General features: G+C 34.0%; 1 protein-coding gene across 1 annotated transcript in view; it reads right to left on the minus strand.

The window, feature by feature from the left end:
- Positions 1-14,068, minus strand: part of LOC106470016 (sarcoplasmic calcium-binding protein 1-like) — a 52,218-nt gene that overhangs the window by 7,290 nt on the left and 30,860 nt on the right. Inside the window, exons 3-4 of the mRNA XM_013930537.2 lie at positions 9,653-9,705; positions 7,900-8,013 (exon numbers count right to left, since the gene is read on the minus strand). Coding sequence (XP_013785991.2) covers positions 7,900-8,013; positions 9,653-9,705 — 167 coding nt within the window. The remainder of the gene's footprint in view (positions 1-7,899; positions 8,014-9,652; positions 9,706-14,068) is intronic.

Below are 14,068 nucleotides of genomic sequence, written 5' to 3' on the forward strand. Positions count from 1 at the left end.
CTAAATTAGGGACGGCTAGCGCAGATAGCCCTCGTGTAGCTTTGCGCGAAATTCAAAACAAACAAACAAATAAACATTATTCATCATCTCTGTTGGTATTAACCACTAAACTCCATCAGAGAAAAAAAATCACCTTAAATGTTTCTTATTCTAGTTTAAGGATGTTGATTTGTTCAGGCAGTGTGTCACCCCCACTTCCCCCGCGTCACGTTCTCCCCTAAACCTACAACGTCTATACATCATGGCTTCAAATTCGGGGTGTTCTATTTTCGGAGACATTTTTATGAGGTGTAAACTGGCTGTATTAGCCACCAGTCTTATTGATTCTCTGACACGTGGGATTTATTAGTACTAAACTCTGTTTGTCACCAAACTCTTAATTGAAATATCAAGCTAGAACATACATAAACCATGATCAAGACTGGGCGTGACTTAGTGATTAGTGTACCAGACTGTGAGTTGGAGGGATCGTGTTTCGTGTCCCACTGCCGCAAAATCGAGACTCCCCTCCTTTCGGGCTGTGGATGTTTTATAAGAATGGCGGCCAAATCCCCCTATTAGTTTAGGGTAGCCCAAGAGTTGGCGATCGCCTGATAAGTACTCTTGCTTATCTGCTTTTCCTCTATCGTGCCAGTTTAAAATTGGAACGGATAGGGCAGATAGTCCTTGAGTAGTTCTGCGCGAATATTCGAAACAAACCAACTAAGCTGTGATTATGAGGATTTCCCGTGTCATCGTAAAATTATGTATATTTAAAATGGGTAAGATCTGTTGATGCACCTTTTCTGAAATGTACTACATAAACTACCCAGCTGTTACCAGTTGTTTTAGTTGTATAATCTTAGACACGTATACAATACTGATTCATAAATACAAGCTAGTATTTATCCCACGTGATCAAAACAATTATTTAAAGTGTGTGTATGTACATGTTTATTTAGTAAGAAATATTGTGTTAAAAGTAACACACACTCATGTTTTATTTCACGGTGGGGTTGTTGAAAGTTGTTTATGCTTGGTCCCGTAGTTTCAAGTTAAAACACAAATATTGTTATAAAGTCGTATAGAAGAAACACTCGATAATAAAGCCTGTTTCAGTTTCTACGTGGCAACCTACTTAGTTTCAGTTATTGTTCAAGTTAAAACACAAATATTGTTATAAAATCTTATAGAAGAAACAATTGATAGCAAATTCTGTTTAACTTCATTGTAGCAACCTATACTCATTCGATGCTGTTACCGTCCAGTGATCTGGTGTTGAGAAAGTTTCTACTGTCCTATCTTCCAGTAACAAACTTTTTGGTTGTGATATACCTCATTTAGTGTAGTTGGGTACATGAAAATAATACCATATATATGTTTGCATATGAAGATTAACACTGTTCTTTGTTTTGCATCTGCTGTTCATAAATACTTTTTGTGTGGGGAAATATGTCGTACTGAAAGAACATTCGGTCTCCGCACTTATCAAAGTTTACGTAATACTTTACTATGCAATACACGCAAACACACAGCCTGTAGCAGTGTTTAAAAACAAACATTTCTTTACGCTCGGATACGAATCTGAATTATGGTTTAAAGCATCGCTTATGAACATAGAACACTAGATTAGTTGCACGAAGTTGTTTTTTTTTTGTCCTGTTAGTGAACAAACGATGTAAACATGCTCCTTACTATCACTACTACTAAAAAAAGGAGGGCTTGGCATAGACTGGTGGTTAGGGTACTCTACTTGCAATCTGCTCCAAATATAGTCGCCCTTTTAACTGTGAAGGCATTATAATCTTACAGCCAATCCCAGTATTTGTTGGTAAAAAAAAGAGCCCAAGAGTTTGCGGTGGATGTTACCTTCCAGTTGCTTTTCCATTGGTCGACTGTTCAAAATTAGGGATGGCAGCAGATAGCTTTAATATCTTTGCCATAAACAAAACAAACACGGCAAAAAAGAATAAAAAAACACCCAGCAGTAGACTTGGTACAAACTTTGTCATTGTTGCAAACCTCATTTGATGCAATAGGGACAAAACTTTCAGTTTGAGGAGAAGCTGAAACACCGAGTAATTGGTTAAGGTGTACCCCAGTTTATCACACAGTTTCAAACCCCTAGTTGCTACTGATCCTCAACTTATCAGAACGTTGAGATAATGATATTAACATCTCGTCAAATACTGCACGCTATGTCTTGACAAAATATACTCAATTGTGACTCCTCTTCATCTTCTCAACTTGTAAGTTTTGTTCCAAACTCTGAAGATCATTGACTTACATTTTAATATTGTACACATAGGTCTTTAACCAGAATTCCATTACAATATAATGTCTGAATTTTTGTGGAAAGAATTAACCTCTGTTATTTATTTACAATTATTTGTGTTAATTACAGATGTTCTCTAACTGTTCTAATTATTCTGATAGCTGACGCCATTTGGAAGAGTGGAGGAATTTAATAACACTGCTCCTCTCTTTGGAATCGTCTGGTCAGACAGCCGCCCCGTGACGTAGTCAGTTTCTTGTGCATGTGACGTCAAGACATATGAATGTTGCTTCTTCAGTTCTTTTCAGAGAACAGTAAATCACCTAATCTACTTGTCGACTGTCACTAATGGAGAGGCAGATTTTTGTTTGTTACCAAGAGAGAAGTGTTTGCGCTTCAGCAGGAAAATTGTCAGACGAGAATTCATAGAACGTTTATTTATTAAGCCTACATTACTGAGCAAGATCATCTCGTAGTTTGTTTTCCTTTGTCTCTGTCAGGTAGTATCGAGTCATAATAAGTTATAATCATCATTTATAATATTTTCAACCTAATTCTCGGAAATAGCGTTCTCTCCATTTTTCATATGATTGTGTGAATATATTTATTTATTTTTAAAAGTTTCATTTAGTTTATACAGTTAACTTGTTTCTATATCCAAGTTTTTTGACAGAAGACAAGATATATCCTCGAACTTCGTATGATATAGTAACTCATTTAAAGTGACATTCAGACCAACATAGGTGGGCCATACCATGTTGTCATTGAAATACTTAAGAGGAGATACAGCTTTATATGTATATATATGTCGTTTCACTGTGTTCAGTTCATCTTTCTAACATGGGAGTCGTGCTGTTAAAATCAACATTAAGCTGCAACGGAAATAGAGTTTTTGTAAATGTTAATTTCGAGCGTTTCAGGACATCCAAAACTACAAGTCAGTAACATGTAAAACTCCTGGGTTCAGATTCTTCGTGTAGCGGAACTTGTAGAAACGGCCGTAACCACCTAAGAGCAAGACGTACATATCATCATTCGTGAATGTTGTATACATTTACATAGCTTCTTATTCTATAGCTCACTGGAAAGTCTTGTATAGCGAACGACGTAGCGAGTTCATGTTATTAAACATAACAATTTCTTCACTTTTGTATTGTAATATCTGTTTTTGGTCTCAACTACTACTAGCGTAATACCTGAATTACCACTACTGTAACATCTAAGCTACGATTAGTGTAATATCTTAATTACCACTACTGTAACATCTAAGCTACGATTAGTATAATATCTGAACTACCACTACTGTAACATCTGAATTACCACTATTATAGTATCTGAATTACCACTAATGTAACATCTAAGCTACGATTAGTGTAATATCTGAACTACCACTACTGTAACATCTGAATTACACTACTGTAACATCTAAGCTACAATTAGTGTAATATCTGAACTACCACTATGTAATATATAAGTTATGATTAGTGTAATATCTTAATTACCATTACTGTAACATCTAAGCTACGATTAGTGTAATATCTGAATTACAACTAATATAATATAATGAAAAACACCTCAGGTGGGAAAAAAAGGTGCGGCCAAAAAATGATTCAGTGTGCGACTTAAGGGAATGAAATCAAGCTGGTAGCTATACTTATAGCATTGATAATAATTTTATAGTAAATATTCAGTTATTAGTTATTTAAGCCACGTACTTAATTTTATCCCCCATCATGCTCCAAGTTGAACGAAAAACGTGGTCCACCAGTTTGACCACCAATTTTGATTTCATCCCTTTAAATCGCAAACTGAATCATTTTTGCAGTACCTTTTTATACACCTAAGGTGTTTTTCATTAGATATCATGACTGTTTGTCAATACAAACCAACAAACCACAGCAAGTAAGAAAGTGTGACACTCGATAGTAACCCACATTAGCTTCAGGATCGCAACCCTATTATTTGTAACAGACTTAAACTTTACAGAACCAACCAGATTCTTTAAAATATATGGTGGTAGTTTTACCTCTCTAAGACAGTGTTAATAGATTTCTTTATAGTAACGCCATGGAATTTAGATTAACAGTTTCATGTCATTCCCTCCATGCAATCGGTACAATAGGATCTTTGTTATCCTTAAGTATTTTGTTATATAAAGTATTTTTCAAGACAGTGATAATGTAACATATCGTAACATCAAGATAAATGGAAAATAACAATAGAAAATTACAAGTATACAAACACGAAACAGTAATAAGTTTATTCAAGCTTCGCTGACTGCTTTTAAATTATAATTGTTGAGTTTTTATTCAAGGAATTTTGTCATTCCTAAAATTTTTATTTTCACACAAGTATTTTATCAGTTGTACATAGTAAAGTTTTTGTTTATTCTATTCACAACGTTTCACCAGGTTTACCTGGCATCATGTGGTGAAATATAGTTTTATTTTGTATATTTCGAAACGTGTATTTAAGAGTATTAATGTAACTTCTCTAAATCTATTAGTGAAAAGTTCATTTAAAATTATTAGCTAAAACGTGACTAGAGATAGATAGATTTTGAATACGAATTTTACTGTTGAAAGCTAAAAGATATCGCATGTTATTTTGGCACTCTTTTATTTGTACATGCTTAATGGTTGACAGTTACGTAAAAAGGTCTTTGAAAAGCATAAATTAAGGTTTTTGCCTTAACAGAAATACCATGCAATTGGTGATTCGATTCTACAATTTTGATATGTTAGGCTGAACTCGCACGGATGAGTACCACATAAGTTGATCATTTACAATTGGAATGAAAGCAGAATATTAGCTGAACAGATCCCAAAGAAAAGTCTTCGGGTACAAGGTATAACACCAGACTGTTTTATATGTTTTTCCCCCTTTACAAGTACAAGATTCTATAGTAGCCAAATCTCGTGAGATCTCATTAGGTTTATGGCCGAAAATATCGTTAACTGATGAAACAATGCATTATAACCCTCATAAGTAAGAAAAGTATATTCAATTAACTATACTCATAATTGACTTTTAGTTTCGCTTTCTATATATAGGTAGCTAGCCTTCATTGGAAGTTACTAATAAATATTAAAATTTTGGGTTTACCTTATTCTAATGGCGTTAAGACTAGGTGTTATTGGTAAGAAATGATTAAATATTGAAAGTTTATCTTTTTTTATTATAGATAGTAATTGGTGTACTTCGACTAAATGGTTACAGACTTGAAACGTCCACCTAAATTAGCTTTTTTTTTCTGAAAAACTTTTAAAGTCCAATTACGTTTGAAATACTTGTGCTGTGGAGTTTAATTTTACAAGATACCACAGTTACCTTTTTTCTCTAATTCTATATTTTATTTAGTATTGCATACACATCTTCTCTCATCAGAAGGTCATGATCTTGTTACGCCTTACTGTGCAAAGGTTAAGTGATTAGCTTTACTTATTTGTATTCTGCTACTAAATACACACACACACACATAGGAAATGATTACAGAATGCTGAGTTTTACTATTATCAACATGTCTTAGGAGTAATTGGATTTCTGCCGCAATCACTTGCTCTTTGGGGAATAATGAATTATTTTTGTTTCTTGTTGATTGGACTACTGGTAAGGAGGTCAGCATCAATTTGGTCACGTACTTGAGGTCATTAGTCTCGAGGACCTCTTTTCTTCATTAGATATATACTTTTATTTCCCAGGATGTTAACTTTATAGTCATTTCTTACGATTTTACTGGGCTGAATAGAATAAAGTTTAAAAAATTCGAATCAAAATATTTCTAACAGATATCATGATACCAAATATATATCGTGGTCTAACATTTCTAAATTAATATCCAGTGTAACTGGTTTAGCTAAACTCATTGTTGAAGTAAGAAGGAAAAGAGGGGTCAGAATAATATTCGATACACAGGCATTGCTTACTTCTCTATTGGATTATAACAAAATAACTATTTATACTGATTTTTTTAAAGAAATCATATAATGATTTATACAAACCTTAAAACACTGATCTTTACTTACCCTTAACTTATATATATTGAAATTAGCTTTCTTATACCAAAATAGAACAAGTTAATGGCATCATTATAACTAATTGTAGAGGGCAGCACATCTTCGGTCGTTTTAATTTATTTTTAAGGCGCTTTTGTTATTTCCTAACACTTAAGTTTATGTCTCAAACAATTCACATTTTCCTTAAGGTATCGAACACTTTCAAAAAGTCAAAGAATGTAATATTAGTTAACTACCAGCTGAATGTTTTTAGTATAAAGATATAATCTATAAAAGTTTGTTTTTGTTGAATTTTGCTCAAAGCGACTCGAGAGCTACCTGTGCTAGCCGTCCCTAATTTACAAGTGATAGACTACTGGTAAGGCAACTAGTGAACACCACCCACCGCCAAATTTTGGGCTACTATTATAGAATAAGTGGGTTAACTGTCACATTATAACGTCCCCACAACTAGAAAGGCAAGCATTTCGGTGATGAGATTCGAAACCGTGACTCATGGGAAGAAGTCTTAAAAGAACCTCGCATTTTAAAATTTGATATAAAATAGTGCTAAGGCCATACATTACATCAGGGGAAAAATAAATTTTTGAGTACATTATTCCCTAGGCCCGGCAAGGCCAGGTGGTTAGGGCCCCGGCATGGCCAGGTGGTTAGGGTGCTCGACTCGCCATCTGCGGGTCGCGGGTTCGAATCCACGTCACACCAAACGTGCTCGCCCTTTCAGCCATGGGGGCGTTATAATGTGACGGTCAATCCCACTATTTGTTTGTAAAAGAGTAGCCCAAGAGTTGGCGGTTGGTGGTGATGACTAGCTGCCTTCCCTCTAGTCTTACACTGTTAAATTAGGGATAGCCCTCGTGTAACTTCAAAACAAACATTATTCCCTCCTCTCCTAGTTGCCACTGAACATGATCCTTTATTAAATTGTTGGAATATTTAAGAACTAAAACTTTAGAAATGCTTTATGGTAAACGAATATTTTTGGCGTACGGTCAACATTTATACCTTGTCTTTAAATCCAATTTCTTTTATCAAGTAGTAGTGTTAATGCGCATGACAGATACGTAATAAATAAATAAATATTTTGTTATACATCAGACAGATATTTTTGTTTGTATCATATTATAGCAAGCAAACTGATAAACCATAAGTGTTTTTATAATGTTAGCTAGATAGTTTTGTTTGACGTCTATTAGGCATAATAAGAGGGAATCCCCAATAGCCGTGGAACTTGAAATTATTTTAGGCAGGATTAGAGTAAATTAATCTACGAGACCTCTATGTTCCCTTTTTATTAGCTATATTTTTGTGCGTCAGCAATACCAATCGCGCGTATAACCGATTCGATTTTATTATTCATCAGGATCTCTACCAGCCTACCCTCAAATTGTAATTATTTTAAGCAGGATTAGAGTAACTTAATCTCTGAGACTTTGGGCGTGGTCAAATATATCAATCGAAAGGGTTTGACCTCCTAAGTCCAAAACTGTAATCGATCAATACATGTCGGAGTTAATGAGCTAACAATTTGTACTTGAAAAAAAAAAACTCAGAGCCATTCTATGAGCCGCTATGCCTCAGCTAAAAATGATAGAAGCAAGAAGAAAGAACCTGAATTATAAAACAAACCTTGTTAAAGTCAGCCAATCCTGCTATCTCGTTCCATAAGCTGATCATAACCTGTTTCTTCTTTTCGTGAATTTCCTTATCATAGGCTCCCTTTCCTTCTTGTATGGTGTATTTCTGGTTATATTAAAATAGAGTAAATAAAAATTCCTTTAATAGAGTTTTAAATAAATTGTATATAAATTAAATTGAATAACTTCTCTTGTTTGTGTATTTCAAAAGCTAATTGTAAGTACTACGTTATAATTATAATTTTCTTTGGATAAATAAACGATCCCTTAGAAAAGTTAGGTATTTGGGCAATCTTCCTCACGAAACCATCACTTTATAATTATAATTTTCTTTGGATAAATAAACGATTCCTTAGAAAAGTTAGGTATTTGGGCAATCTTCCTCTCGAAGCCATCACTTTATAATTATAATTTTCTTTGAATAAATAAACAATCCCTTAGAAAAGTTAGGTATTTGGGCAATCTTCCTCACGAAGCCATCACTTTATAATTATAATTTTCTTTGGATAAATAAATGATCCCTTAGAAAAGTTAGGTATTTGGGCAATCTTCCTCACCAACTCATCAAATGCATTATTTGTTATCCAAATCGAAAAGTAAACATTTCTATCCAAAAGGCCACATCCTTTGAAGACTGTATTTATCGTAATTCACATTTTTAATAGAATTAATCATGAGATGCTAAGATTCATGAGTGAAAAAAAAAACGTTTTTATCTACCAAAGGGCGAAAGTAATTTCTCACTAATATTGGAAAATGTACCCAATAGACATCTCGCGTTAAACTGATTGAAACTTCAAAAATCACATTCATGAATCATTGCAGTTCTAACGTTCCTGAAACTACTATTACCTAACATCATAGAAACTATTAGTCCTAAATCCTTCAGTCCATTAGGCCTAATCTTATAATGCCCTTATTTCTCATTATCATTTCTTCTTCATATAACTAACTTTCACAGTGACCCCGTTCACTTTATAGGTTTGGAAAAAGAAGAAAAAAAAGCTTCATAGCCAACAACCGTTGAAACGTAGAAAATCCCATAAGCATGTTATAAAACTTGCATTTATCTCATTCCGCAAGATACACATCCAGACAGATACTGTAGATAACATCACAAGATTAACAAACAATATGAAAACTACTTGAACTTTGTAAGCACCGTAACAATGAGTATATTAGAAAATCATTTGAAATTCTTATCCCAACGGAAGCTCGTTTAAATTTCCGAAGGAAACGAAAGCTCTTATAAAATTTTCATGTCAACAGGAGCTCGAAGAAAATAATTACCAAATCTGAAAAAAAAACAAAAAAACAGAGCGAGAGACGAGACTTATGTTACCAAGAGAGATGATATTTTTAATGACCTAACTCCGCTGTAATTGTCAGCAACTATTTGTGTCGTGGTCGTTTATCTGGTCAGCGTGTAAGAAATGTATAAATATATATTCATATATAGGCTAACTTTATATATAGTTCATTCTTTATATGAAAAATAGTTTTTGGCATTTCCGTGAGTGCTACTTTAAAACGCTAAAATATGAGAAATAATATGTAACGTAAGAAGCTGTACAGATAAATAATTTGAAGTAATATAAACCTAACAGCTTTAGCCGGAAGTATAATATGATTAAAAAGGATTAAATGAACACCAAATCCTTTCAGTGACTAATCACTGAGTGATAATATTCAGTATGTTTTACTACTGCTGTGCAGTTAGTAGCTAAGCCTAAATGTCAACTTACCAATGCAAGACACTCAAAATCGCACACATCCAAGTAACCGTTGTTGTCTGTATCTGCAAGAATAAATTATAAAGAAATAATGTTAGAAAAATACTAGAAATAAAATAAATATGAAGTTATCGAAGAAGTAACGAACTAGGTGGTGTTAAGAATGTGAAACGTTATTGTTATAGAAAAAAAAACGGTACAAAAGACTACGACAATAACTGTTAAAGTAAGACGAAAAGCAATTTCACGAGGAGAAACGAGGATTTTTAATCAAAATACATCCAGACAAGTTTCTTCAATTAAAGTAATGTAAAGCTACACGTAGCGTTTCTCTTTCATCAACCCGCAGTTCTCAGCTGGCCATCGCATCTGTTTCGTTGCTTAAGGGAAGTTCATATTTCATTTGTACTTATTCTTCCGCCATCTTTAGAAACGCCTACCTTTTATCACGTGGAGCGACATTTTAAGTGCACAAAACTTAGCCAAAATCGTAGTGGCTTTAATGGATTTCTTCGTAAAGTAATCACTGGAAATTTGGGGTATTTTTGATGATTAAATTGTTACAAATGATGTCAATAATAATAATAAAGACAACAACAACAATAATTAATCAATTTGTTACTTCGATGAAAGTATAAACAAACAATAACAGCAACATGGAGTGATGAGGTGGTAATCGTTACTGTGTATATAGGTAACGTTTTTATTATTAGCCTATCTAGGCTGATATACTAAGAATTGTTATATATAAAAACTGCAAGTCTTTAATGGGTGAGTTTTTTTTTTTAACCACGTGTGAGCTGATAGGCCTTACATTCGAAAACCATACATTATCAAAACCCTAGAAAGACTCCATTTATATTTCAGCGATGGATAATTTTGTTGTTATTGTGTGCTATCTACGCCTTGACCACAGAGGGGAATCTAACCACAATATTTTGCGTTGTAAGTCCGTAAATTTACCGCTGACCCACCGAAGGTACGATGAAGAAAGTATGTTATGAGGAAAATATAAAACTGTTGGTGTGTATTGTGTTCTAAAAATTATTTCAAATTCTAAGATAATGGCAATATGGAAATGCTAGGGGTCTAAAGAAAACTTAAAGACCTTAAAATTTGCGTCGTAAAAACTTAATACAATAAAAAAAACATTTTGTGGAATGAAAGTTTGAATGAAATTCCTGCAATCTCAACATTGGTACAAGCTAAAAAAAAACCTTCTAAAAGATTGAATATCGTTATTTTCTAAAGTGATATGTCTTACATGAATATACCAACGAAATATATCTTGACTTATAAACAAATACCTTAATGGCTCGATTAAAAGGCGATGCTTTTTTTGATTGATAATTAGACTGTAAAATCCATAGTCGCCTTATAATCGCGGCCGAGTACATGCCCCCTCCCCTACTCTAGCCTGTCGTATTCCTGAATGTCTCAGATAGCAACCGTCTACGCATGCGCACTAGAGGTTCGCTCAAGGTCATCACTAATTCTTGCAACTAATCTACCTGCAGGCTCTTCATTTATAGTATTGATTTTGTGGACCTAAAAAAAGGACGTTATGACACTCAATTCTTTTTCCTTTCCCCTGTTTTCTGAAAATGGGGGTCGCCTTATATTTGAGATCGCCCTATACGGTATATGTAGTATAAAGAACTACAAGATGTGTGATTAATGCATTTTTTTTAAACTCTCGTCTTGACGTGTAACTCACTCACATTGCATGCAACAGAACCAACCGTACATTTGTAATAAGGTTTCTTTCACTATCCATTCAAGCTGTCTCCAACCTTTATTTCCTTAAAACAAAAGTTGGTTTGTCGTCATTAAATTCAACTGTTCTTTCGTTCAGTCCATAATACTACTACTCAATTCTTCGTGTACCAATAAGTTGAAAAAGAAGAAAAGCAAGTTTAATAAAATGAATCTTGTATCTTTAATAGTGTTCTTACTCGTTTATTAAGTTGCAAATACCATCTGAAGGTTATTAGAATTTGGGTTATATCATATAAAGACACGCACTCACTATGCTTTACGAAGCATAATTGATGTATGTCAAGCCTTGGCAGGGCTATAACGATAATCGTTTTCATTCTTGTTACAAATGTCCGATATATATTTGAATTATTTCAGCTTCTTCATTGTTTCAGTATTAAAACAACGGTCACTTTCATTTTTCAATAATCGTTTCCCGCCAGCTGGGTAAATGTTGTTATGTTTTTAGTTTGTAGATAGCTTGCGATATCCTTTTGCAAAGTATCAAGACACATGTATACTATTTGGTTAGGAAACTAAAGACATTCCGTGAACTAGTCTAACGTGCCAATATTTATTAAGAAAATACATTATTAAAAAAAAAACTTGGACTTTTTTCGTGTTAAAATATTGATTTTGGACGATTTTTCAACCTATTTTTGGAGCCTTTACAACGCCTGATAAAGACTCAAACAAATGTATTTGGTATTTTCAATGTAATTTATAACTGCTGTTCAGCTGGAAGGCAAACAGTTTGTCTACGCGCTCACTCTAAACCGACTAGTAGACCTGACGCGTTTACTCTTAATAGACATGCGGAAGTAATGAGTTTACTTTCAACCGAGTAGCGGGGTTAGCACGCTCACTCTCAATTGATTGACGAGCCTGACGCGTTTATTCTTAGCCAAATAACGGTCTTGACGCGGTTACTCATAACCGAATAGTGTACCTGGCTGTCACAGTTATAATGCTTATAGTCCAAAATGTAGAACTCATTAAGTTGCATATCGCGTCTCGAACGTTGAAACTTCTGATACGTAGCTCGACACGTTCGTTACCCCAAGCTCTTCAACCAAGGAATCAAAGTAAAAAAAATATTCACCTGGAGAAAAAGTTTAAAAGTCTTGAAATTACTTGTATTTTATAATTTTATACAACATTATAGTCTATAAGCAAACTTAACAAATATATTTGGTCAAATATCCAAGAAGTAACGTCTTCTTTTATCCATTACAAGCTCATAGCTACATCGATATCATTTTTTTTTACAAAATATCAAAGAAATAATGTTATTCTAAAGTCCAACATATTCATGGTCATTTCTACTTTGTTTTGTTTCTGTTCGATTATAACAGTACGCGAACGAAACTGAGAGAAAGCTGTAATCCAGGAATGTTTTAAAACCAAATCAAATCTCACAGGATGTTTGTTTCTTATCACCAAAGCAGTGGTGAGTAAATTACATTTTTAATGAACATTAATATGGAATATATTGTAATAATAAGACAATGATGTAATTACTACCTGATAAAAGTATGCTAAACACAAGGTGGCTCAATAAACTATCTATGATGTACATACTGCAGGGATCGACCCCATATTTTAGTAGTGTAAGCCCTCAAGCTTATCGCTGAGCCACTGGGAGGGGCATTATAAAGTACATTTATTGTGAAGGGATAATAATTAGCACTGTATCGAAAGCTCATATACAAATAATATCATGTAAGATACAGCTCATTCCATGATGTCTTTTGTTGTGTTGCTTGTTGCACAATGGGCTGTCTGTACTCTGCTCACTGCGGGTATCGGAACTTAACTTTTAGCGTTATAAGCCGTGAAACTTATCGCTGAGCCTCCGGGGGGGGGGGCAGATAATGTCAGAAACAACCGTAAATAATATGTATGTTTTACTTGCTCCTACTTTTAACATGCCTGTACTTATACATTAATATTTTACACCAATCTTTTGATAGAATAAAACACTCTTGTTAACCCTAACTATCCTTATGACGATGAATGTGTCTTTTATGCGGGTTTTCGTCTATTATAAACAATAAACATCCGGTCCCTGTAGTCCTGTCACTGTGTAAATAAACATCCAATCTCTGTACTTCTGTCACTGTCTAAATAAACATTCAATCTCTGTACTTTTGTCATTTTGTAAATAAACATACAATCCCTGTACTTCTGCCATCGTGTAAATTAACATCCGATTTCTGTAGTTTTGTCACTGTGTACGTACGTTACTTTTAGAGTTAAATCCTTGTTTGTTAACTGGGTTGAAACAAAATTACACGTGCACTTTTCAGAGATGGCTCTTGTTTTTTTCGTCACCACATTGGAAGAATCACCTCCCTGAACGCTTGTGTGAAAACGCATTCTATCAATTTGCTGCGTTCTTAATGCGTATTTACAACATTTTACTGCACTGTTGGTGTATTTATTACCCCGGTGGAACAGCTATAAGTCTATTGGCTCACAACACTAAAATCCGGGATTCGATTCCCCACGGTGAACACAGCAGATAGCCCAATATGGCTTTGCTCTAAAAAAAAGGTTTATGGTACATTATATTTCGTACCATAAGAAAATGAATTTGAAATAATTATTATGAACAAATAATTACCAGATATGGGTAATTATGGGTTTCTTTGAAAACTCACTAGACTG

Source organism: Limulus polyphemus, unplaced genomic scaffold (genome assembly GCF_000517525.1).
Source record: "Limulus polyphemus unplaced genomic scaffold, Limulus_polyphemus-2.1.2 Scaffold3773, whole genome shotgun sequence".
Lineage (NCBI taxonomy): Eukaryota > Metazoa > Arthropoda > Merostomata > Xiphosura > Limulidae > Limulus > Limulus polyphemus.